The sequence below is a fragment of the Nesoenas mayeri genome, assembly GCF_963082525.1.
Source record: "Nesoenas mayeri genome assembly, chromosome: 1".
NCBI classification, from domain to species: Eukaryota; Metazoa; Chordata; class Aves; order Columbiformes; family Columbidae; genus Nesoenas; species Nesoenas mayeri.
Window position 1 is genome coordinate 36,875,245 of NC_137541.1, and position 27,322 is coordinate 36,902,566.

The 27,322-nt window shown below is 40.4% G+C and overlaps 2 protein-coding genes across 2 annotated transcripts; both read right to left on the reverse strand.

Annotated features, from left to right (window-relative positions):
* Nucleotides 1-501: 501 nt before the first annotated feature.
* On the reverse strand, nt 502-5,122 carry LLPH (LLP homolog, long-term synaptic facilitation factor). Its single transcript, XM_080363450.1, is given in 4 exon segments — nt 502-1,246; nt 1,248-1,366; nt 4,748-4,931; nt 5,063-5,122. Coding segments are annotated over 3 exon segments (345 nt in total). The 5' UTR covers nt 4,929-4,931; nt 5,063-5,122; the 3' UTR covers nt 502-1,201.
* Nucleotides 5,123-5,809: 687 nt separating this feature from the next.
* On the reverse strand, nt 5,810-14,232 carry TMBIM4 (transmembrane BAX inhibitor motif containing 4). The gene is made up of 7 exons (XM_080361862.1): nt 14,054-14,232; nt 13,328-13,436; nt 11,960-12,065; nt 8,848-8,881; nt 7,796-7,913; nt 7,257-7,302; nt 5,810-6,679 (listed from the first exon to the last, which is right to left on the reverse strand). Exons 1-7 carry the CDS (start codon nt 14,145-14,147, stop codon nt 6,473-6,475), a joined length of 714 nt encoding a protein of 237 aa, XP_080217988.1. The 5' UTR covers nt 14,148-14,232; the 3' UTR covers nt 5,810-6,472.
* Between the last annotated feature and the right edge of the window lie 13,090 nt (nt 14,233-27,322).

Genomic DNA, 27,322 nt, shown 5'->3' on the forward strand with positions numbered 1-27,322 from the left:
AAATTTTCTATCAGGTTGATTTCTTCTTAGTGGATTTTCCCACAGTATAAGACAATGTAATTACTTTCAAAAGAATAAATCCTATCTCCTATGTCCAAGTTATCACAACTGACCCGTATCACTTGTGGGAAACTACAGAACGTGGATCCCATCCTGGATAAAGCTGGGCAAAGGTTATGCTCCAAATCGATGAATGGTACTTTGACATGCAACACACTGCAGGACTAGTACTGTAATTATTTCCATCCTTGAAATCAGAGACATTTTAAAAACACAAGCTTTCCGGGGAACTAATTCTTGCATCTGTCATCACATGTTACTGCCAAGTAATATGCAACCAACTGTAGCAAATCACATATAAATGGCATCTGTTACGCAATCATGCAATATTTTATCCTATGCCCACATTGTAAAGCATGATCATGAGTACCATTTTAAGAGGAATAAAAGGCTACAGAAAATACATATGGAAAAGAAAATTCTCATTTACTTTACTAAAACTTGGAAAAGGTCATAAACAAAACTATTTTATTTCCAGTCTGTGCATTTGCATTCTCTCATATTAGTAATAAAAGAATCGGTTTTAGTTTCAGTTACTTAGTTCCTACAATATTTCAGTTGCAGACAGCAGTGAAATACTTCTTTGTTCCAACAGCTTTCTCTTTGCATATTAAAGCCAGACCGACAAGAAGTTTCATGAAACGTTGGTGAGGATTTCAGTGCATAATCTTTTAAAGTTACATGTTAAAAGCCTGTTTTCACTAATTACCATATGTTAAAAGCAACAGAAATTGGTGCAACAAAAGTAATTTTACAGAAGAATTTAAAGGATACGGTGACTTTACAGAATTCTTTGGTTAAATTTACTAAAGGACAACTTACATTGGCAAAGACCACAGTACAAAACTCAGTTACAGTTTTATTATTTTTAGGAATTCCATCAGCATTTTCAGTGTTCACAATATAAAAGAAAACAGATAATCACAGAAACTTAGTCTATTCAAAGGCACTCAGCTTGCTTTTTGTATTTTTTTAAAGTTTGGCAGACATCAACTTGATATTACTTTCATCATTTGATGGTCTAACAGTCTCTTCAAAAATTCAAGCAACACAATAAATTATACTTGGTGGCCAAGCACAAGAATATCATGTACTTATCTCAGATATTTATTTTTCGAGTACAATATACAAAACTCTGATTTTACCAGACTAGGCCTTTGGCCAACTTTGATTTTTTTTTTCCCTTTAACACGCTGTGCCTTAAGCTTCTTTCTCTGCCTGGAATTCATCCATATTGGGTACTGTCCATGCTTGTCTAGAAGAGTTTTTTTGTTTCGTTTATTATCTATGTCCATTTTGCCGTCATCTGAAAAAGAAAGGTATTTATAATGAGTAAAATACATTAATCAGCTTCATAGAAGCTATTTTGTTACTAAATAAAAATATCCCTAGACACAACAGTATTTGTACACAGAGACCTGGGGGCTTTATACACTGGAAGTGCTTTCCAAATCAACACAACTGCAACCCAAGAATTTCAACAGATGATAGTAAACACGCAGAATTCTCCGTAAAGGTCCATATCTGGGCAAAGTACCTTATTCTTGACCCTGCCATCTGTTTCAATACTTAAATGTTTAAAAACATTGTAAGTGGTGTCCACCAAAAGTTGCAACCATACAGGAAGCCATAGGCTTATATTTATGCAGAATTAAATACCTTTTATGATGTAATGTTAAGATCTGTTCTAAAGAAATTAATGAAGATGAAGACAGGTAAAGAGAAGAATGAAGAGAAAACTTAAAACACAGTGATGGCACAATGCATGGGCCAGTGATAGTACATTTGCCCCAAAAAGTGCGTATGAGGTCAAGTCTAATATACTTAGAGAAAGAAAGAGAGGATTAATCTGTAGGATTAGGAAGACCACCTCTAACATTGTCACTCCCCAAAACAGCATTCCCAGTTCACTAACACCACATGAACATTAAGTCTCAGTGAGACAACAAGGCTACAAGGGAAACATCTTGTTAAATGCAGATTTGAACTGTGCTCTAATATGTAATTTCAACCTTGTTTCCAAACCATCCATGTGCAACTCTAGAAACTTTATCAAGAGTTTTTACAGAGAGGAAAAAATACCTTTTTTTTATGTTGTGCCTGTCTGAAGTTGGGAGATAAAGCTCATGAGGAAAAGGCGAATGTGCTGCTTCAATAGTTGAAGCATGCCGATAGTCTGCAGGAACCTGCACCACAGAGATGTGCTTAGGGAGCCTTGAAGTTGGTATATGAATACCTGCAGCCAGCAGAGAATCAGCACAGGGGTGTACTGCCTGCTGGCACAACCAAACACTGATCCAGCAAAGGAGAGGCAGATTAAAAAAGAGCCTCAGCTCCAGAAACATCCTTAGACACCAGAGAAACACAACATGAAGCCTTCTTCACAGCCCTGTTTTCAAAATGTCATATAAGGAGAGATGATCCCAAACAACAAAATATGAAAAATCCAACACCACAAGAAAACCACCTCTACATAAGCTTCTTCTCCAATACCTATCATGATTGAGGCTAATCTGTTACATGAATTTTGACTGCAAAAAAGCACATCCTCAACAAGAGTCAGCTGCAACATTAACAAGTGAAGAAATATGCCTGAACAAAAAATAGCAGCTGTTCACATAGCCCAATATTTTCATCATACTCTACAATCTTAAGGATGCTGTATGAATCACTAACAGGAAGAAACCTACTGAAGTGGTCCAGGCACATAAAGAAAATCTATCAAAGGGGTTAAAGACTAAGAGAAAAGGACCAAGAAAAAAAAGCCATAAAACTAGGTTAATTGAAGTAGACTCAATGGATATGGTAATCTTGAAAAAACATGTATATGCCCAAACAGTTTTAAAAATAGTTACAAAGCCATTTTGACCAAAGGCTAGCCAGAGCTTCCACTGTTTTTTTCCTAACAACAAAACTGAAGAAACAAACAAACAGACATACACAAAAACACAACACAGTGTGTTGTGAAAAATACCTTTAGGTAACACAGGAAAATTCCCTAACACACCTACATGCTTTCTTAGGCTGGAAAATTATTCACCTATCTATGGAAAGTGCATATACTAGATGAAGCCTTCACCTATTTCAGCCCTTATAACATTTGGTGATGTAACACGTGTGTCCACAAACAGAGCTTAAGAGTCCTCTCAGCAGAGACACCACTGTTTTCATAAAACTTTCATTTGTTTTGTAAAATTCATATATATTTAGGCATTTCTGAGGATGCTATCTCTACAAAGACCGAGTGAAACTAGCCACTTGTAGAAAAGTTGCCAGTTGACTTTAAGGGACTGTAGGAATGACAGCCAGGCATATGCTTCAGAAACCAGGTTTAAGACAACAGTGTTTCCTCCAGCTTCAGAATCAGTATCAGAAGGCTGACAGTATTCCAAAATGTTTTGGAAATTCAGTCCTAGCAATCCCAAACAACTTTTACATCTGGTTTATGGGACAAAACAGAACCACAGATAAAATAACAAATTATACTCTATGCTACCCTTAATTGGGCAAGCATTTTTACACAGCGTTCTATTTCCATTTCCAATATAGTTTACAGGCTCTGTATTCTACCTCACAACACATCCCTCTCTTTCCTAATACCTGAGACACTGACAAAACCAGCTGCATGACTGACAGTAATTACTGGCATTATTCTCTATCCCCACTGCGGTGTCTGAAGAGACTTCTGCATGCCACATAGCAAGCTCACGTGAGCATTATCACAACAACTTAAGTGGCATAAGTCGGTGAAGAAAAAAGGAGTGTGATTTCATTAGCCTGAAGTTTTTGAAAGATAAGGTATCTGAGTAACTCCTGTCCAATATATAGCTATTTAAAACCTTTGTTTCCACTTTCTTGGTTACCTGCTTTACTGATTGCATCCTATTACATCCCTATTTCAAGGAACAGAGATGAAAATAGCATTATCTGTAGAGACCTAATGCCATCCACTTCCCAACCATGTGCGATGCAGCATTAATTAGCATACAAAAACAGGATTCCTACTATCCCTACTCTGAGACTGCACATTTAAAAGTGAAAATCACTCTAATCTTGATAAAATCTCTATAAAATTACTTCATATTTAGTCTAACTTCTATATGCTTAGCATCCTCCTTAAACTGGGAGGGAAGTTATATCCTGTCTCCAGTTTAACAGCCAATATAACGCTGTGACTGTAATGACTGCTAAATGATGAATCTTCACTCATCTGATGTCTTCACAAAGACATGTCTCTCTGTAAGATACTACATACTTGAAATCAAATGTTAATAAGCTTGTTCCACAAGTGACCAGATGCAAAACAGAAACTAATGTTGTGAGACGACCAGATTCAATGATTTAATAGCATCTTTTACCTTTAAAAGCTAAATATCTGTTTTTCTAACTCACTAATCTCTACCTGAAATAATAATAATTCTGATCATGATAGTGGAAGTCACAGAAAAAATAATAAACAATAGTGCAGGTCGTCCCTGCACTTGGGTGGTTGCAAAAGAAAAACTGGTGTAGTGAATAACACGCTAGAACCGTGACCGGTGGAGTGAGGGGGGAGGAACAGGGTAGGAAATTACCGCCGGGCACTCAGGGGCAGGTCGCGGGCACCCCGGACCCTCGGGGCCCGGTCCCGGTTTGCCAGCGGGGCCCTCCCATAAGCCCAGCGCCGCCCAGCGAGAGCACAACTCACCCCCCTGCTCGAGGACTTTCTTGGGGGGCAGCACGGTCGCCACCTCCTTGACCTCCTCCATGACGACATCCGCGTTGGTGCTCAGGATTTTTTTCAGCCTCTCCAGCTCCTTGGGCGCGTTCTTCTTCCTCTTCTCCGCCCGCATCTTCCTCTTCCATTTGCTCCTCAGACTCTTCGCCATGTCCTGAGGGGAGGGAAGAGGGAAACCGTGATGACGAGGCGACCGAAGGGCAAAGGGGCCGTTAGGGCGGCACGGGCGCCACCGCCTCAGCTGCCGCCCCCCAACGGACACGGGCCGCCCCTCCCCCCGCTCACCCCGGCCGCGCACGAGGCCCGCCGTCCGCCCTCGCGCTCCGCTGCCCCCGCTGTCCGCGCATGCGCATGGACGCACCGGCTGACGCCTTAGGCCCCGCCCCACAGCTCTTCCCCGGGCTGCTCCAGGTTTTACCGTAACTCTCCGAGCCAGCGCGCCGCCCCGGCTCCCGGGCTCCCACACCCCGGCTCCCCTCCGCCAGCACAGGGAGAAGGCGAGACCCGCCTCGCCGCCTAACCCTCCTGCTTGCTCTACGGGCCAGCTACGAGAACCGAGCTGTGTGCTGCCAGAGTGAAATTATGTCCAGCCACCACTGCGGGCTCTGTGGGGATGGATGAAAAAATAAACGCGTTATTTCACCACCAGGAAAAATGACAAGTTTTATTTTTAGCTACTGCCACACGTTTAATGAAACTCTAAGACAGAAGAGAGAAATTATCACCCCTGTTCAGATCAATTTGCAGTCGTACTTCAATAGCCTCGCTCAACGTCCAGCGTGGAAATGTGTACGATGCCACCACTTGTGGCAGGACACGTGTCCCAAGTGCCGTGCCACCTTTTGCTAACAGGGCAGGTGAGCGGTAACAACACTTGGGCATAAACACTGAATATGAAGTAAGAAATCCTTTCACAATTGTTTTTACCCAGGATTTCAGCAGCTTGGGAAGCAGCAGCTGTGGCTGGGCCTCTCCGTGTTGTGCCAGGGCTCTCTGCGCCCGAGTTCTCCCATCTCAACCACAAAAACAGACTAAAGGTCTTCCAGTTTTTATTGACAGACAATCAATTAACCTTAATATACACAAGCTGATAAAATAACAGAATCTCCAAATGATTTTTCAGAACACTGAAAGACAGGCAATAAATAATGCTTTAACAAAGAACATTCTCTTTAATTAATACCCTCCCAGCTTACATAATCCACCTGACAGCCCTTAACACAAACAAAGTATCTGTTAGAGACAGTGATCCATTTTACCAAATAAAAACTAGAAAAAAATTAGCTTAGTATAACATTGCACAAGGATAAACTCAGGGTACCTTTATCCAGTACACACTTATGATCCCAAAGGAAACACTTCCAGCAGCTACAGAACAGCAGAGAGAGGCTTCCTTTGGAGCAATTGGAAGTTGGCAAATGTTTTAATTGTTAATCACGTCAAGTGCAAATTAAGTGATTAAAAAAGAGACCAAAATGACGACAGCATGTTAACTACATAAAATATACATTTCTAGAGAACTGTAGCTAAATAAAAAGCTTTCTCTTTTTCCTAAGGATGGATCACTACTCATGGAATGAAAAAGTAATAAAGATTCAGTCTCTAGAAGACAGAACTACACATTTTGTAGATCATCCAAATACTATCTAGGTACTTAACTTTATGTATCCTATAGTCAAACCATGCTGCTTTTGACTATTTTTTATTAAATGCTTCCAGTAAACGCAGCAGGTGTAAGAACAGATTGATTATGTCCAAATAGAGATTGATTGCAGCCAGTATGTACTCTTCAGGGGATAATTTGTGCATCAGCAAATGAGTGTCATAAATAATGAATCCACAGAACAGAAGAGCTCCGGCAGCAGCAAACACCAGCTCTATTGTCTCACTGTAGAAAAACAGCTGGAGGCAAATGAAACATGAAATTTGTAAATTTCATTTTTTTTTAATATTAAAATCCCTGCATAACGATATGCCACACTTAAAACAAGGACACACATTGTCTTTTTGCTGTTATGTACACACAAATACAATATTATTATGACATTTCAATGTTGTTCTTTCACATAGTACCCTGTTACATAATCTCTTTAACTGAGTAGAAGTGCTTCCACTTAAGAGAGAGGAAGCTCTGCTCTCCATAATATTAACAAAAGCAGAAAAATTAGAAAAACAAAACATAAGTAAACCCAAATCTCCTTCCCATCCTCCCAATCAAGCAGTGGATCTTGACTGACAAATTTTGTCAATCAATGCAAATATCACTTTTATATTAGCAAGAACAGCATCCAACAAAAATCCAAACTGGAAATAAATGGTTACAAGTTTACTAGCATGACCCACAACAGCAATGGGCCTGGTTAGGAATTTTCTTTCATTAAGTCATATTGGACTGCCCAAAACCTTTTGTTATAGTAGAAGTTAATAAAAGATTTACGTTAAAGTTTTTTTTTTTAACCTTGAACACAAGGTATCTTACCCTCAAGAAACCCGAGAGGATTAAAATCCACAAACAAGTGAAGAGGCTGAAAAAAAAACAAAAAAACAATTGTGAGCAACAGCATTTTTTCTTTTACATTTTACTCAAAGTATCTCCTCTTCCTATAAAACCTCTTCACAATTTATTTGGTATATAAATGGCCATAATTCTTAGATGTCAACTGTTCATTGGCATCAGCAGTAAAACTTGGTTTTATAAAGCTGTCAAAAGGCATGTCCTACCTTTACTTTCTAAAAAAATTTGAAGCAGCTGCCTTCTGTCTCAGTGAAAAATCCAGGTGAATTTGTTTTCTAGTGTAATACTACAGTTTTAAGAACGATAATCACAGAAAATAATTTCTTACCAAGGATGCAGAACTGCATAAAATTAATAATTTAAGATAAATAACATGCTCAACATTCTCTTGAAGCAGGTTTCATTGAGCTATGTTCATTATCATATCTGCAACTCTTGCTTTAAAAAAGGAAAAACTAGCTTAACAAAAACAAGCAAACAAACAACAAAACCCAATCACATACCCTGCTCCAAGTTTGCCGAAGTCTCTCTTTGACTGCAAGGTATATGCAGTCAGTCCAAGAAATACAGCAGTAGTAAGAATAAAGGCTTGCAAGATGATGGACACATCATAGAAACTCACTATAAACAGAAGTAAAGTGTCATTTAAAGAACAGTACACTATGTATTTGCTAAGTTATCTTTTGAGGAAAACAGAAGTTTTAACTTTCACAGACAGGGGAAAAAAATCTTAACTGTGAACAAAAAAAAGTAAATTATGCCTGAATTTGCATGATCATAGGACTTAGGGACCCTTGCACTAGCTAAGTTTGACAGTTATAGTACAGCTGTAGCTTCTCAAACTGAGATAAAAGATCATTTGTACTTACAATAAAAAATAAAAAAAAATAAAATAAAAAATATTTTTAAGCCCAGATATGTGAAATCTTAAGGAAAAAGCTACCTGAATTTTTCAGGATACTGAAACAAGAAAAAACAAAACAAAACAAAACAAAAACATCACAAGACAACAAACCCTCTGTAAAGGCTCATGAAAGTTTTAGTTTGGGGTAGTAAGGGGAAGATAAGAGAAATCAGCAGAACTCTTTCTCTCTCTTTTTCTCTCTCTCTTTCTTCTTCTTTTCTGCAAATTACTTTTTTTTTTTAATCAGGAGACCATGAACCATAATGAAGAGGTGACAACTTCTGCTAAAAGCCATAATGCAAGGTGATGCCATGACTTGCCTGAATACTGCCCCATGTCAACCCTGACAACAAACTACAGAACTCTCTAAACTCAAAGGAATTCCCTCAGAGGAAACTGAGGGTGAAGATAAAGTTATTTCACTCGCAGATCAACTCTGCTGAGAGCTGCCTTATAGGAAAGAGCACTGCCAGAATCCAATTTTCTCCCCTGATTCCCTGTTTTTTCCCAAGCTCACATCACTGTCATTAAAATGTTCAAACAGGGGATTTATTATTAGACATGTCTAGGAATCTCAGATTGCAATTAGTACAACATATTGGATTCCTTTTCCCATTTACGGAATTAGACAACAGGATGGATACCATTTACCTGCAATGGCAACTGTCAGTGCTTCCAGCAGGGTCTAAAAAGGTTAAAAAAAAAAAAAAAAAAAAGAGTTACAAGGACAAAAAACTCCACAAAACACAGGGAGACTTCACATGCAATGAACTCCATTCTGCCATATAATCCCAGCATGCATTACATTAGGTCTCCTATTAAATCTTTGTATACAAACAAGAAAATGGCAATCATACTGGTTTACTGTGCTGGAAGTTGTTGTGTTACATAAAAATAATACAACATAAACTGAAATAATGGAATCATTTTGGTTGGAAGAGACCCTCAAGATGACAAGATCATTGAGTCCAACCATTAACCTAACTCTGGCACTAAACCATGTCCCTAAGAACCTGACCTATGTGTCCCTTAAACACCTCCAGGGATGGTGACTCCACCACTTCCCTGGGCAGCCTGTTCCAATGCCTGACAACCCTTTAAGTAAAGAAATTTTTCCTAATATCCAATCTAAACCTCCTCTGGTACAACTTGAGGCCATTTCCTCTCATCCTATAATTTGATGCTTGGGAGATGCTACAACCTCCTTTCAGGTAGTTGTAGAGAGTGATAAGCTCTCCCCTCAGCCTCCTTTTCTCCAGGCTAAACAGCCCCAGTTCCCTCAGCCTTTCCTCATCAGATTCGTACTCCAGATCCTTCACCAGCTTTGCTGTCCTCCTTTGGACACACTCCAGCACCTCAATGTCTTTCTTGTAGTGAGGAGCTCAAAACTGAACACAGGATTCAAGGTGGGGCCTCAGCAGTGCTGAGTACAGTAGGACAATCACTTCTCTAGCCCTGCTGGCCACACTATTCCTGATACAAGCCAAGATGCTGTTGGCCTTTTTGGCCACCTGGGCACACTGCTGGCTCATATTCAGCCAGCTGTCGATCAACAGCCCCAGTTCCCTCTCTGCCAGGCAGCTTTCCAGCCACTCTTCCCCGAGCCTGTAGTGCTGCCCGGGGTTGTTGTGATCCAAGTGCAGGATCCGGCACTTGGCCTTGATAAACCTCATAAAATTGGCCTCAGCCCAATGATTCAGCCAGTCCAGATCTGTCTGTATGGCCTTTCTACCTTCCAGCAGATCAACACTTCCATCCAACTACGTGTCATCTGCAAACTTACTGAAAGTGCACTCGATCCCCTTGTCCAGATCACAGATCAAGAGATTAAACAGAACTGGCCGCAATACTGAGCCCTGGGGAACACCACTCGTGACCAGATGCCAACTGGATTTGGCTCAGTTCACCACAACTCTTTGGGCCAGGCCACCCAGCCAGTTCTTTATCCATCACAGAGTACACCCATTCAGCTGCCAGGAGAATGCTGTGGGATACGGTATCAAAGGCTTTACTGAAGTCTAAGTACACGACATCCACAGTCTTTCCCTCATCTACGAAGTAGGTCACCTTGAAGGAGACCAGGTTAGTCAAGCAGGACCTGCCTTTCATAAACCCAGCCTAATTGCCTGGTTGTCCTCTATGTGCACTCCTCTATGATGACACTCATGATGATCTGTTCCATGACCTTCCCTAGCACCAAGGTCAGATTGGCAGGCCCCAGATCTTCCTTCCAGCCATTCTTGTAAATGGGTGTCACGTTTGCCAACTTCCAGTTAGCTAGGACCTTCCCAGTTAGCCAAGACTGCTGATTAAATAACTGAAAGTGGCTTGGTGAGCACCTCTGCCAGCTTCCTCAGTACCCTTGGGTGGATCCCATCTGGCCACATAGATGGTGTGTGCCTATATAAATAAATAAGACAGCCCCTACAGAAAAATGACATTTACTTTTTTTCTACTCAAAGCACACAGCATTCTTATCACACTTCTTATAAACTATGCAAGGGCCTATAAATTTTCTCTAACCTGCTATTATAAATGAAAAAAATGGTTTTTTGCTTACTTTCCAATATTTGAAATACTTTCATCCAACACTCTTAATACCTCATTAGCTAAACCTCTGCTTCAATTTCTTTTTCCCAGTTGTCCTTGTTTTGAAACAGCTACCTTAAAATCAAAGAAATTATTGATGTCTGGGCTGAAGGCTAGCAGGGGCCCTGAGTTTTTCTAAAAGGTAATTTTCAAATTCAGTTTCATTACAACAAAAGATGAGAAGAGTATCTGACCAAGTACTCTGACCAAGAGGTCAGAAATAACAGAACATGTAACCCATATTTTGTATAAATCAATTTACTACACATAGATTTGAATCTTTCTATTCTCACGCAATGTAATACTTGAACTGTCATACCACAAACTCCCACACCACATTTGCCCAAACTATTACATCAGCCCTTGTTACAGTTGCATTTGTTAAAAGTTTTTAAATATTTTACTCTCCTGCAAGAGCTCCAAAGTCAGGAAGCATATAACTGCATTATAATGTAAACAGCCTATTTACTTGCACAGCAAAGCTGTCATCCCTTTATATCACAAATACAATTTAGGTAACTCCTAATGCATCAAATTCCACTGGTGCTACTGTGACTGCTTTTCAGAAGACAGATTTGCTACATAATCCAAAATATCCAAGAGCAACAGTTTGCCCATATCTGAAATTTGCAACATCAGGCAGAAAAGAGAAATTTGAGGACAGCACCTGCCTGTGCTGGAAACATGCTCAGAATTTAGCATCAAAAAGTAAACAATTAATGAAATAAGTGCATATGACTAATTGTATTTGGGTCTCTGCTGAAGGTTGTCCATTAAACAAATAAGGTAACAGAAATGCCTCCTTTCCTAGTGAGCAGTTTCACTGAAAAATCACTGACATCAACAAAACAATAAGAGCACATAGACAGATACACATAGGCAAAACAAAACAAAACAACAAAACAAAACAAAAACAAAAAACCAAAAAAAAACCAAAAAAACCCAAACAAACAAACAAAACCAACAAAACAACTTGCTCAAACAGATTCCAAGTTCTAGCACTATTCCTAAAAAGATACTGGAGGAAACCCGAAATAGAGGCTATCTAGGAACAAACTGTGGACAGAACCACCAGAAAACCTCAGAACTTTTTAAGTGTATAGGCACCATTAGATTGCTTCAAAGAGTTCATCACAAAGAAAGATACTAAAATTGAATTTATATAAATACTTACAAATCCAAAAAGCAAGTATAAATTAACAGGATGCTGGTGTCTGTACAGGGTCAGTGCCACAATTATAGCCAAAGATCCAAGCCCAGATATCAAAAGCAAGGCAGGCCTGTAAAGTTTCAAACAAAAAAGTAATCAAAATTAATATAAAATATCTGGAAGACTAAAAACCAGTTTATATAAGACCTATTTTTTAAGTGATCACCTAGATAAAGATACTGCTCTGTACATTCAAAGTAAATGTAAAGCAAGTTTTACAATAAAACTGCTCTAAAACATGCTGCCACAGATAATCAGTTAAAAATAGCAGAGTCACAAGTAAAGACAATTTTTTCATACTGAAGCTGAAGATTGCCCAGAAATCCATCACCTGGAGATGACATGTATGAAAAGGAAAATACATCTGCACTAAACGAACAGTATTACAGGATATGTAGTACTGTGCCTATTAAGAACTCCACATTCAGGGAACTGTTTTGTCTAAGCATCTGAATGCAACAAACATGGTTAATAACTGTACTAAAGAAAACCAGTACTGATCAGTAAACATTGCTGTAATTAAACAATTCAAGCAGCCTTCCAAGCAAAAACTAGACCAAAATGAAACACAGAATCTCAACAGTTCTAAGTGATCAGGATAATTTTAAATTGTCAGATTTCAGTAGATAACTGTAGTTTTACAACCTCTGTTGTATACAGAAACTTTCATATAGTGTTTGATATTCCTTTCTTATCTGAGCTTTGAAGTGAAAGTAAAAACAAAGTCTGCAAGTGCACTTGGGTGAAAAAATCAACTGGACTTAGTGCTTTTCTCCTTTCCTCAGTTCTTCTTTTCCCTGCCTGCTCACCACTTTGGGTTTTGAGATCTTTTTTTTCATGGAAATCTGAGAAGGAAAGAGAAGCGAGCCCCCAGGAATTTTAGCAGACTAGTTTTCTGGAAAAAAAAAAAAAAAAAAAAAAAGAAAAAGAAAGAAGGAGATGGGGAAGGAGGGAGAGGAATAAGACATGATTCAGCTTTTTGGAACAGGTACCTATAAACAATAGCATCACAAAGAGATTCTAAAAGCAGGTACGTAGACCATAAAACAAGAAACGTCAATAACTGAGATGTTCTGCAACTGATGTATAGATTTCTATAGCATAAAAATAAAGTATTGATTAAAATAAACTTTAATTACAATTAAACAAAAATTTAATAATAAATTATGGAGAAAAATGTCAGAAAAGTTATTTCCCAATCAGGCTACAACATTACAGAACCAAAACACAAAGATTCAAAATGATAAGGAAGACTGAAGTGTTCCAGAGCAATAAACCACATAAACTACACTTAACACACAATAAACAGCTCCATTTTATTTTGGTATTTACCTTTCATGAACAAATGCCTGCACTCCGGTAGAGTACAGAAAAATTGCAGACGTGACTGTGGTCAAAAGAACTTGAATGGAAAGAATGCTGTAGACTTTCCGCAGAAAAGCTAGAATAAGGGGGAAAAAAATTACTATTTCAGCAACGACTACTGATTAGAAACCTTCTGCAAAAGTATTCAATGCATTTGAAACATGCGTGTTAACAGCAAAGCAGCATTTCACGCTAATACGACCTTACAGCACACAAACACTGACACAGAAGAGACAAACACCACACAGAAGAAACTCAAATCCCTCAGTGTCCTGGTTAAACTACCGTAAACTACAAATTTCAGCTTTTATACATCTTATGTGGCATGTCTGGGCTTGCATCACTCTGGGGAAAATCAAGCGTGGATCCACACGGGTTTAATCCCCGTGATACAAGACGTGCCGCCGATACACCGGAGGGATGGAATCCAACCTTTCACCGGCCCCTCATCATTCGGAGCTTACCCTGGACTACCGCCCTGGCTTCCCACTCACAGCCTTCACCCAGAAAGCTAAAATATTGCGCAGAACCTGAGCTGAGCTAAACGCGACAGGCGATGGGGTTAACAGAGAGGAGCTTGTTGGGAGCACCGGGGTCCGACACCCCCTTGGGCCGGGAGGCAGCAGGGGCCGCTCCGCAAGGTGGAAAACTCGTTCGGGGGCGGCCTTACTCATCCCTCGCTGTACCCCCTACCCATGCGGATGTGCACGCTGGCCGAAGCCACGTTGCTGCCGTAGTTGAAGTCATCTTCAATGGAGTTCCGCGGGTACAGCTGCTCCGCCGCCATCGCCGCCGCCTCCCCCGCAACGGCAACAACCGCCGCGCCAGCCGCACTCCGCACCGCCGAGCAGGGCTCTCCGCCGAGCGGCCGAGCTCATCGATGGCGGCTGCCCGCCTTCCCAGGGGGCGCTGTGGGGCGGCCGTGCCGCGGCGGGGCGGTGGAGGGGGCGGCGCCCGCTGCCCGCAGCGCTCGCGCACGGCGTTTGCGTGAGGCCACCGAGACCGGGTGTCTATGGAGATCTCTCCAGTGATCTGGTGTTTAACCGTCCGGGCCTGCCCTGGGATGGCTCGAGGAACTGTTGTGGTTGTGTTTATCTTAAACACCGTTTCCAGTGTCTATTTTAAGTCTGGAAAGGAAGTTCTAGTGGCTGAAAAATCGGCCTTTTAACCGGTTTTCAGCTTTGCTTCACCCCTGCCTGCTATGCAGAAAGAGTTCCCCAGCAAGCCGGGGCTGTCCGTGCCTGTGGACACGTACAACAATACCTGATGAAAGAGACTTCGGGCATTAGTCCTCAGTATCTGTATATATCTCACTAGAGATGAGCTTCACTTCTATAAACCTTTAACGCAAAGTAGAATTTTATTCAGGCTTTCTCCTAGTTTTGTGTCCTATCCTGAAAAGTAAACTCAGTTTAATTCAATAGAACACAAAGATGCTCAACGTTTCTCAAGCAGCATTTAGTGCTTAGTACAGTCAGACTTAGTATTCGTGGAATTGCATCCCAAAAGCTACCCAAGTACTAAGCACACATTTAGTACTCCACAAAAGCTAAGATTTTTGTATGTGGGTTAGGGAGTGCAACATGTTATTATTTAACTTGTGAATATTATCTAAAGCATGCTAAGAAACTGAAGCAATAGACACTTTAGAGAAGTATGTAATAGATTAGACGAAAATAAAATGCTTTTAAAAACTGGAAAATAGTGGCCTCTACTGTATTCAGATTCTCAAGGGAGAAGTAAATAAATTACATGATTTCTGTGATGAAATAATTTTGAGCAAAGTTCTTCTATCGATTTGACTTAAGACACTACATTTCCATTGCAGATACAAAATTTATGAACATGACTTTATATTCTCCGAAGTATTTATGGCTTTCCTAATGTCATTTTGCATTTCAGTTGCTGCAGAGCAGCATCTTTCAGCTTTAATTCTGAAATTGGAGATTTATGCATTGTTTTGTGTTGCTGAATAGTAATTGTTTTGAAATAACTATGCTGCCTGATTTCTTGTGCATGCCTCTGCAGAAGAACACCATTGATGTTCTCCCAGAGTTCTGAACAAGCGTCTGGTGTTCCCTTCTCCTAATAAGCGCAGTGCAATTTTCTTTAAAGTGCTTCTTAGACATGGCCTCTCTTCTGTGTGAGAAACAGAAAATTTCAGAGCATTGCTGCAGAGTCCGCTTCTGGAAATAGTTTGAGCCAAGAGAAGACTAAAGGAGAGACATAATAGTAGTTTTCAAATACTTTATACAAGGCTGTTGCAGTTCTTCAGTCAAGGAGAAAGTATCACATAAGAGGTACTGTGGCTTAAACTGCATTAAGGTTCAGGGTGAAAAGTTGAGGACTTTTCTTAAGAGAAAGCAGTGTAAAGCTGTGGAATAGTTAGCCTGGGGTTTAGGCACAGGCTAGGAGGTTGCAGGAAACAGGCATGTGCACTTTGCACTTTCGCACACCCACCTCCTGTGTGGAAGATGTTAGTTTGATGTTGGGCACCAAGAAGCAGTAACAGGTTTATTCAAAAAGGCAGGAGACAAAGCAGCAAATGATGTAGTGGACTCACGAGCACAGTCTGCCAGGGTTGCCGCAGAAGGGAAGGGAAAATTATTTACATCTGCAAAACTGATAAAGCTTGCCATTTTCGTGCCAAAAGAGAGCATCATTCATGTCTTAAGTTCTTTTTCTGTTACTTGGAGGCACACACAGAATGCATGTGCTGTGAGCTTTGGAGTGACTGTACTGAACCCAGGTTTGCTAGCACTGAGCCTGACTGAGTGCTTTCAGTGTCTTTGCAATTTTCCATTCCTCACTTGGGAAAGTATATCTTATAAAATGCTTATAATATGCCTTATAAAAAGAAAGGATGTTTTACATTGCTTTTCTTTTCTATATTTGATGTTTCCATAAACATACCTCCCATCACACTGTTTTTATTTGAAGTTGCAGCAGTCCCAGCGTGACTTGCTTAGGACTGGCCAGACGCTTCCACTCTGCCTGCATGTGTGCAGGGGTGAAAGAGCTTTCTGTTCTCCGGGTCCTGGTTTGTACTCGGGAATGGGGAGAGGAAGCTTGCTCTCACTAGAGCCCTGCTTAAGGGCCATGGACTCCTCTGTGCCTTTTGTCTGCATTATACATAATTGGTGGCTTTGCTGGAAAAAGTCCATCTGGCGCTTGGAGGTAGATGGGAAAGGTACGTGGAGCATCGCCAGGATTCTGCTTCTTTCCAGAGGTTTGTTTTTAAATCATTGTGCCAAAGCCCCTTCCTTTGCTGCAGCTTTGAGCAGTGTTCCCAGAGTGACCCCTCTCAGCATCACTTTGATATACATCTGTGTATCTTCATGTCATCACAGCTGCTGTTGAGGCAGGACTAAGTGGTCTCCTCTTCCCAGATTGCAAAGGCCATGACTTTTGCAGGGCTCCATATGAATGCATGAGACACGACTGCTGTAAGAGTGCGGGGTGTGCGGTTCCAGCAGTACGTAGTCACACAGGGGGCCCCGTGGCTGCCTGCCAGCCTTTCAGCAAGGAGGCGACATCCAGGCAATTTGTGTTCCGAACAGTGCATGCAGTTCAGACACAATGTGATGTGGGAAAACAGAGAAGTTTGATTATAAAGGTGCATCCGCATGGCTGTTAACCATTAATTTATCCCCAGGTGAACTTTGTTCTCTTAATTTCAAAAAAGCTGGCTAGTTAAGTTAGAGGGATCATTTTATTGTGTGACTCTGAGGAATCTTAATTTGAAGAAACGTGAGTTACTGTGAAATTATCCTCACACACAAAATATAAAGTTCTCCTGGAGAAGTGGAGACAATCTCATAGTTGCAAAGTTCTTCCAAATCATATTTCAAAACATACAGTATGTAGCTGCAAAACTCTCATGATGTTCTTAAAGGGCAGAAAAACAACAAAGAAATTCAGGGACAGATGTGCCATCTGTTGCTCTAAAATCCCTGATGGTGAATTTCCAAATCCACTGATGAAGGGAAGAGAGTTTATCTTCTTTAGTGCACACAGTTTCATGAGAAAGACTCTACTCTTCAACAAGCAGCTCACCAAGCTGACTTTTCATTATTGCAGGATGAAAAACTTATCTCAATGTTCTTTCAGCTTCCTAGAGCTCTTATCTTTGCCTAATGATATGTATATTATTTTTCCTGTTAAAACCCATCTGCACTATATATTTTTTCATTACACCTCACCATATTTTAACTTGATTGGCTCCTTTATTTTTTTTCCCATGCATTGTTGATAAGACATTCCAGATTAGTTTTGGGTCTTGGACTCACTGGAGGTCTCAGATGCAATCAATGCAGATGCAAGAAATGGGTTGGGGCTAAGAACAGAGCTGTCTAGTGGCACTAGTCCATCAATGTGGGGTGTACGAGCTTACCTGCCAGGGTAACTTTCACGGCAACTGCCTGGACCTTTATATTAAGGATTGTGAACAGCTCTTGAACAGACATGTTGGTTTGACTGATGCGATTTGGTGAGACATTTTGAATGGGGTCAGGGTGGGTATGTTTCCTTTTGAAAACAGGACTTCAGAATCAGTATATTTCTGCAGATAATTGAGTAGTGCTGGTAGTTAATAAATTAATCCTAACATTAAAAGTCTTCTTCCAAGGTGTTTGCACATTTATGCACGTCTCATATCTTTCAAGGGTGAAATCTTATTTTGACAAACTGAAGTATTTTATGTTTTAAGGTCAGGATCAAGCTAAAAGCTGTCTTTGCTTATAAACCCACCTTTGTTATTTTAGTAACTGCTGGAGTTGAAAAAAGAGCATTACCATTTTATTCCATGTGTAAGACTGAATCCTGGGGAAATATAGAGTGCTATACTGATAGCCCAGTTAGAGGTAGGCTTTCCTTTTTTTTCTTTATTATGGAGGTAATGTTACAAACTAAACCAATTTAGTAGCTGAACTGCCTTGTGAAATAGAATTTGGTTCTCTGAATGAAACACCAAAACATACCTACAGTTTGAGTTTTATATTATTTTGTTCAGTTTCAATTTAGCAGTAAGAGCTGCTTGAATTTTGGGAGTGCCATATGGAGTCTGTTTATAAAACACTTAACTGCTCTTCCTATACAAATTCCAGTGTGCTTAAACTGTCACTGGACTGCCTACATCACCTGTAATGGCTAGTCATTCTGTCATCTAAAACCACGGTGTACTCATGTAAATTAGTTTATCTGAACCTTTGAGCTTATTTTGTCATGAACACTTTTATTTCTGAACCTTTTTTTTCCCCTTGCATTTTGAAAAGATGAGGTCAGATTTGCTTATTTCTGCTTGACTGTCTAGTGCAATCAGACCCAGATAAGAACCCTCAGGTGTAGCAACAGTAATTGTATGCTTTTACAGGGAAAAAAATCCTGCAATTAAAATAGCAATGGCTTTGCAGTTGTTGGTCAGGTCTGCTCTGCAGAGACTGAAAAGCAGGATTCAGCTCCAGATGAAAACAACTGCATTTAAGTGTCTATAAATAGGTATCTACATGTGTGCTAAGTGCCTAAGTAACCATTATGGCTAATGAAAACAGGGGTGGTGTTCAGATGCCGACACGTAAGTGTCCAGAGCCATTTTATGGCCCTCAGGGTATCAACCTCAATTTAATTTGCCCCTCCAGAAAGTCACCAGGCTTCTGTAAATCCTGTTGTATCTGCAAAGCCACACAAATGCCTTGGATACCCTGGAGCATCCTAAAATGCACTGGGTGCCAATGCTTAAGCAATGGCACCCTGAATATGTAGAAAATTACACCGGTATAGTTAAACGTAAACATTGCTGCAGTTGAGGGGCACTGGATGGATAATGTTGTCTGGGGACAGAAGGGCATCGTGAGGCAGTCTGACCTATGTAGGACTGCTTCAGCTCACTATGTCATGGGGGCATGGCAAGGGCAGAAAAGGAGAAGCAGGAGCCAGCAAAAAACATGAAGGCAATAGTTATTTCTGGGAAAGAGCAGGCCTGTTGCTGGAGGTGCACCCATAAAACCAGGCAAGCAAACCTCTGCTGATGGAGACGCAGACCCTGTCTCTGCTAGGACAGCTTTTTCAGTGCAGGAGGACCCACATGGAGTGTGGCCCCCCAGTTCTGGCTGTGTGTGTGCTGGGAGGAGCCGGGGGACACAGCTCGCCCTTGGGCACTGCCTGCACCAGGGGTTTGTGAGGCACAAGGCATCCCTTGACTCTCCTCATCTCCTCAAGCTGCCTACACATGCAAGTTGACCCCAATATGTAGAGGCTCCTTGTGGCTCCTGCAATGCCCTCAACAGGCTATGGGAAAAGAAATTTAAAATGTTCAGTGCCTCTCAGCATCTTCAGGCAAAAATGCTGAGGGCACCAAGGGGACTTTGGGTCATGAGGTGCTGTTACCCATCGAGCAGTCCCCCTCCTCCTCCTGCTCCTCCTTCTCTTCTTCCAGGGTCCAGCAGAGACAGCAGGGAGGGTGTGGGTGAAGAAGTGGTGGGCTGAGAGTGGAGACATGGGTGGCCTCAGGGAGAAATGTGTGTCACATAGCTGCAGAGAACGACAGCTGCACACAGGTTTGCCTGCCGCTTCAGAAGTGTGGACACCTGAGACCTGCAGGTGGGGATGGGGAGCTCCAGGGCCTCTGTCCTCCATTAGTTAGTCAGAAATGGATAGAAACTGCTTCACTTCAATTTAAAAACAAACAAACAACACCACAACAACAACAAAAATTAAACCAAAAAACCCCAGTTACAGTGGAATACGTGTCTTCAAGTCATAGAAGGTGTAGCTTTACTCCTGTTGAAGGGGTGGGCCTGTCCTGTCCTTTGCCTGAGGACAGCCTTGTGCCCTTAGTTTTCCCACCTTTTTTTTCCACAGCTGAGTGGTTTTCAAGACACTTGCTAGAACACTGGGAGATATGGAGGGAAGGACAAAAGTGGTGTGAGAGGTTTCTTCTGATGCTGGTGGAACAAGACTGTTGGCAGCCTCATGCAGGCTCCTCGGGAAGTGGGTCAATGGCAAATCCTTTACTTATTCAGAAGGTTAGTTATTTAGTTGTGTGAAGCAGAGCAGTGTTAAGTCTCAGGATATGTGTGATAGATAGGTAGTTGCTGCTCATTTTGCATGAGACAGAAACAAAGCTCATGGCTCCAGACATGCAAAGTACTTCCGCGTCGCATCAAGCCACCCTTCTGGAACAGCAGTCAGAAAAGAATGATAGAAATCCCTGAACACCATGCTTGGTCCACTCTGTTGCAGCAGGGGAGAAAAGAGTTGAAGACAGGTCTCTCACCTGTTTCCTAGTGTTAAATAATATTTAAATACCATTTTTAAGAACTTTAGTGAGCCTCATGTAATCTTGATGTTCTCAGATACTAGCAGGAAGGACAGTGGTTCATCAGTCAGGACTGAGATGTATTAGTGCCAAATGTTGATGCTGTGACTTAAAAAGCACAAGCATCACTTCTGCAGCAACGAAGCAGCTCAGCAGCCCTGTTAATTTAGAAGTAATAAATTGTGTCTCTCACTCCATGTCCAATGCTGCAGGTTTTGCCTATAAGGACTGCTATTAGTGGTGTTACCTCTACAAAACATGTGTTGTCCAGTTCAGTAAAAAATCCACGGTACTGCCTTCTCCAGAAGGTTGTCTCTACTAAGAGGTCGGCAGGCTAGTGTAAATTTGTTGATTTATATTCAGCAGATCTGTAATCTTCGTAGTGGCTATCAGTCCACTACTACTTGGGATCAAAATGTCCACACTGTGCTTAATAATAGCTAACTTTAGAATGTCTGCTGGTTGAGTGGGCTGCAACATGTAGGTCCTGTTTTGGTCATGCAACAAGCTCTTCTGCTAAGACACCAGCTGTGCTCGAGCTCTTCCCTCCTAAAAGCGAGGCATCTGAGTTATGCAAACAAGGGGAAGGGGCAAGCCCACGTTGAGACATACTCTATATGTCTTTTGCTTTTCAGGAAAGCACAACCATATCAAATTGATAGGTCAAGTATACTCATTTAATTTAAGAGAAGATATTTTTGACAGCAATGTTTGGTTTTAAGTCTGTTTCAGAAGTGGTTGATGCTGACTGAGCACACAGAAAAGCAGCCAGAATGATACTGTAGTGGCAGTTGTGCTAAGAAGTTGAGTGATCCAGGTAAATCCCTAAACTTGGTCTCGGGTTGTCTGTGTGCAATCTTACTGACCATTCTGTAAACATGCATCGTTTGAAGCTCATCTGTGTTTCATTACATTGTAATCCAGTTATCCAGTACTGCTTTTGGTTTTTAGAGGTCCTTGCCTGAGAAAGATAGATTTTTAAATTATTTTAGAAGATGATTGTCTCTATATCTTAATGAGTGAGCCATTAAAGTGATTGATTCATTAAATCTAGTACTTAGCGTTAGACATCTAATCTAATTAGAACTCTAATATCTCTGCTAAAATATTAAACAGATTCATTAATACTTGCCGACAAAATAATTGTAATTGCAAGTGAGCCTTTTTAATGGTGCTTTTTTATTCCTGGTGAAAAGAAATAATTGTTCACAACTGTTGTGCAATTACTTTAACGTACTATGCCCAAAGTTAGCAGCCATGTTGTAGCTGCAACCACTTTTCCTTTAACTGAAAATCACCACTGGGGCAGGATGCTGCTTAATCATCTTTGTAACAGGTGAGAGTGATCTGTCCACTGGCTTCCAAAGTGTCAATTCCAAGTACTGCATCTCAATCTGAAGACTCCTGTGCTCTAATATATGCCAAGAATGAAATATCTGATTTTACATGGCTATGATGCAAGTCATTCCAAGCAAAAAGTCAAAAAAAAAAAAGGTCACAAACTGAAGATAGGCTCCTCTGGCAAGTTAAAAACAAAACTTTTATTAAAAAAATTAACTTTCCAAAAAGTCAAGCTCTACCTGCTTCTGGGTTAATTCCTTTACTAGCAGACTCTCCATAAACAAATCACACAGTATAGACTTTAACTCCCAGGGCTGCCCAGGCAGATGCTGGATTTCCCAGGTCGGCGGAGGGTGCCTGGTACTTCCTTGCCTACTGCGTGTTCTCCCTGCATTGGAGCAGGGAGATTGCACCTCCACTGGTAGGCCTGACCCTGCCTTGTAGTTAAACTGCTGAGGTTCTGAAGCACTTTGCAAGACACATGACTACACGTATTGTTTTGAAGATCTGTGTACCTTTATGAGGGTTTGGAATAGAGTTGTAGTTTGAGATTGCTTGAGCCAGAAATACATCCTGGAAAGGTGGGATTTCAGTCCCACTTAAAAAAGCCTTTGATCACCAACATTAAGTAGCAATTTTAGCAGAGTTTGCAGGGATTTGGGACTGGCTTATGACTTTACTGCCTCCTAAACTGGTTCACTTGTTTGATTTTTATACAATCATTTGTTTACAACTGCACATCAGCTGGGGTTAGAACAAATGCAGATGGGAAGTGCAGCTGCCCTTCCTGAAGAACTTCAGGAGCGGATATTTCCAAAGGCAAATTTTAACAGACAAGCATATTTTGGTATAACTTTGTACTGAATAACTTAATGTGCAGATCATGATCAGTATGAGCTGACCTGTGTGGGGGCTGCTGTTTGTGCTCACAGGAGGAGGTGATGTGCACACAGGGCTTGGTGGCAGGGAGAGGGTATTCCCTTTTTGGGTGGCAGCCTGCGTTCCAGCAGCTTAAACTAATTATAAACTCACAATTTTAGTTAATACTTGGCCCAACTATTTCCTTTGTGCCCACCACATTCAAATGCTACTCAGAGCAAAAAAAATCAGTAGAGTTTAGGCTTGACACAGCATCAGAGAAAATAACATTTCCCATGCAGCAGTACTGGAGCTCCAGTGCACAACAGGTACCAGTGTCAAGGTGTTTGGCTCAAGGTACATGGCAGAACCAGCTGTTCCTCAGTCATGCTGTGGTGCAAACAGTTTGAATATTGCTTTGCCAGTCTCAGAAATACATGTTGTACTTTTAGTAAGTTGTGGCTGGTATTTCGTGTTGAGCTGCTTAGGATTTTCGCACATGCAAACTCACTTTGAAAATTTCCATGTCTGCATCTATGTCCTGCGTGGAATGGACGACAGAAATCAGGTGTTGTCTGGATAGTGAACACTTCCTTAAACTTTCTCCAAAATTGTGTTTCTTTTCTCTTTGAGTTCCTCTAAAATTACGTGTAGCCAAGGTGGTAACCACGCACTGCTGTGGTTACACTTGGGAAGCACTTAGGAGGTGGCTGAAGGTGTCAGTCCTGTTAGTGACTATTTTTGGGGAAGAAATCCCAATGCAGAGCTCCTTCTCCATCTAAAATACACATATGGAACATTTTCAAATGGATATGATTTTACTGAAGAGCTAAAGTTTTGAAGAACAAAAGTTTCTGACTCCTTTTTTGTCTTTATAATACAAAAAAAAAAAAAAAGAGTAAATTTTGCAGTGCTGGAAAATGTTGCTTAAATATTCTTTGCATCCTGTCTTCCGGGAAGCTGAGGGCATCACTCATCTAATATAAGTTTGCCTTAATAGCATTTTAGGGCTATATTAGGGAATGTTCTTTTGTCTACTAGGCACTCTAGAAAAATAGAAACTGTATAACCCACCCCAAATATTCTGCAGCCTTTTTCAGAGAGATGTGTAGAAGCAGAGCTTTGGGCATATTTGGGTTCTGTTTGGGGGACCAGTTGTAGCGGTGGTTATGATGAGCTGGCTGCTTGTAGACAGGAACTTTCCAGAGGCCAATTTGCCACATATGCCTTTTTTTTTTTTTAACTAATGTTTTTAATTGGCCATGCTAAGCTGAATTTTGTTGAGGAATTAATACACTAAGGTAAACTACAAAATTCTAACTATGTGCTGATAAAAATACATAGAATTCAGTTCTTTCTCTTTTTTCTTTTAGGAGACAATTACTGTAGCATGCATCCCTGAATCTTGCCATTAGGATGAAAAAATACTTAAATATGCTTTGATCGACAGTTTCTAGCAGCACCGATGTGGGAAAAGATGTTTTTCGTCAGACCCACATGTAATTATTATTCTCATTGAAATTCTTTCTGTAAATAGGTTGATGCTGGGAATATAGTTTGAGAAGTTAACATGCTTTCCTGAAATTTATGTTTCCCATGGTGGCAATAAATTACAAAACTCATGTTAAGTGACTCCTAGTTCTCAGAATACAAATGTAGATTTTTCCTTCTGAGGCTTACTGTAATCCTGCATCTATGAAGTTTTTTACTTCTACACAGAACAGAAAACAAATATAAAACTGCTACAGTTTTGTAATTTTATAGATGTTTTTATTCATCAACAATCTAGCAATATGTAGATACCATTTATGGTATCATTGATGGTATTTCTAAATACAGGCTAACTTTAGCACAGTTTTATTTTGGCTATGAAACAGTAGCTTCATCTTTTAGGTGACATCAGCCTAAGGACTAGATGTGTACCGCTGCGTCCCATCCCACTGATACCACTATCCTGAAGTAACAAAGGATAAAGCTTCTACTTTCATTAGTAAAAATTAACAGTGGGACTGTGTTTTTCCATGGCAGAAGTGTCTTTTATGTGAAAAGCTCTAGATTAACAAAACCCCAATTTGGCTTCTGACAATGGGGAAGGTGGGGTTATGTATCAAAATATGGATTACTTTCAAATGTAAAATGTTTTTAAATTACTGTTACCAACTCAGCAAGATGAGTCTTATGACACAGGTGAAAAAGTAGGCTAATATAAGTCTTTATGAGTATCATGGATCCACACCCCAAGGACAGAAAATCCTCCACTGTACCCTTGTTTTTTATGTTTTGGCAACATAAAAAAATGAACAGCAATAATGCTATTTTGTTTGCATTGCTTTGTTACTTAGCATTTGGTTCTTTCTGAAAATCCATACCACTTCATTATTATTATTATTTACTTTTGTTGTAAACCTGGTTTTGCTCTTTGGCAAGACTGAAGAAATGGGGAGACTGAAGAACTCCAAAAAGTGAAGAATACAAAAGAAGCTTTACGTTTTCTCAAATGTCTCCAGCTGTGTTCCTGCCTTCAGCACAGGTGCGGGTGGTGAATCCCCAGTGCTGGTTCTGGATCACGGCATCGCTGCTCTGAACTGCAGTATCTGGGGAGAGGGAAAATCCCCTGCAAGAAAATCTCACCTTTCTCCCTGCTTCATAGTCCCACAGACCGGCTTCAGCGTCCTTGCACCACTCTCTTTTCAATTATTAGTGTTGATTCTATGGACACAGCAGTAAAAAGAGTGTAATAGTAGTGATAAAAAGGATAAAAGAATTGTGAAGATCTTTTAATTCTGTAAATGGTTGATAAATAATGCTCAGTTTGTATGAAAAACATCCCCGTATCAACTTAAACACATCAGAGGTGCAACAGAAAATTTCAGTGAAAAGTTGCTGGTTGGAGAGGAAAAAGCTATTTGAAGTCCAGAAAGCAGAGATTGCTGTCTTATTAAGATCTTGCCCAATAATTCTTTATGTTCTTAGTTGAAAGAGCCTTAACTTTCTCAGGCAATGTCTATTGCATACAAATAAGCCAGGGCTTCCAAAGAAAAGTGCTGGAAACATTAATGATATGTTCTGTTGCTTCTGGCAATGGATTTGCTCTATACTAGCTCTAAGACTATTACCTGTGCAATTTTCAAAAATATCACATGGAAATGTCGGTCTGGATCTAACAGTGGGTTATGGCAAAGTAGTCCAGAGTGTGTGAAAAATATAAATATAAACAAGAAATTACTTTCAAATAAGGCGGGCTTTGGTTTAATATTGATAGTTGCGTGATTTAATAATGGGTACATTCATTTTTTGTATACTTCCATTCGAGAAATGTGTTTTTTTTTCTAGTTTTATTTGCCAGCACTTACGGGTACAGAAGCGTAGAGACTGACCTTGCTTCTAATTCAAAGTATGTTAAGGAACAGCATGAACATCTTGGAAACAGTGCATGTTTCAGCTCTACTGTTTCAAACTTCCCAATCATATTGAGGTTTGATTTCAATATGCTTTAAATAATAATAGTTTTCCTGAAGGTCTGGCTGAAGAGAAACACGAACCGTGCAACATTAAATAATACAAGTTTTCTGAAATTTGGGGGGAGTATCCTTAGCAACAAACACAAATCAGTAATGGGACTTTGAACCTACTCTGTACTGATGGTGGCTGAGATAACAAAGCAGGAATCAGTAGACATAAGCCCCCATATTCCACCGGCTGTGTGTGGAGTCTTTGTGTGAGGGTCGTGGCCACCTCTTTGAGCTTGTATTTGCCAGCAGTTGCAGGCCAGCCAGGAGGTGCTGCATGTGATCTGACTCTTGTAAGTGTTAATTTTATCTATGTTTATTTTGGTGTAGGGTTTTGAAAGATGCTGGGTGATTTTAATAGGAGAAAAATTTTAACTAAATGACTTTAAATTCTACTCTCTGATATAAATGTTTAGAATAGAACAAAAGAAGAAGGGAAAGTTAACTTGCCTTTTGCTGACAATGATATTACAAATAACTCGTTGGCTATCAGTATTGAGACATCAGAGGTTATAGAAAGTATCTGCACATGGTTTTATTTAATTTATATACATATAGAAATACTGTAATAATTGTCTTGGGTTTTGCTATGTGGTGCTGTCTGTTGGCACAGGTGTTTTGTGTCCTTGTTCTTGGGAGGACTTGCTTGTATTCTGTTAAAGACTGTGCAATTAAAATATAATTGCAGAAGAAATTATACTAATTAGCATATATGTGTTCCCATGAAGTGTAGCTTATTCCCATTCATTATGGACAAGAGTGTGAACTGGATCTCCTACAGCCATCCTGGAAACATTCCCAATGCAAGAGTGCTCCTGGGACCTTGTGTCTATCTACAAACAAAGGAAAAGTAAAAGTTTTTGGTATCTTCCCTGGCATATGTTTGTTCTTGCCTTTATTCTGGCAAACACATCACTTCTTGTGCATTCCCCTGTGGCC

Coding starts and splice junctions, on each gene's coding strand:
- TMBIM4 (XM_080361862.1), bottom strand. CDS start 14,147: ATGGCGGCGGAGCAGCTGTACCCGCGGAACTCCATTGAAGATGACTTC. Junction 13,437..14,053: donor CAGCGTGCACATCCGCATGG/GTAGGGGGTACA, acceptor CCCTTATTCTAG/CTTTTCTGCGGAAAGTCTAC. Junction 6,680..7,256: donor TCCTCTCGGGTTTCTTGAGG/GTAAGATACCTT, acceptor ATTTGCCTCCAG/CTGTTTTTCTACAGTGAGAC.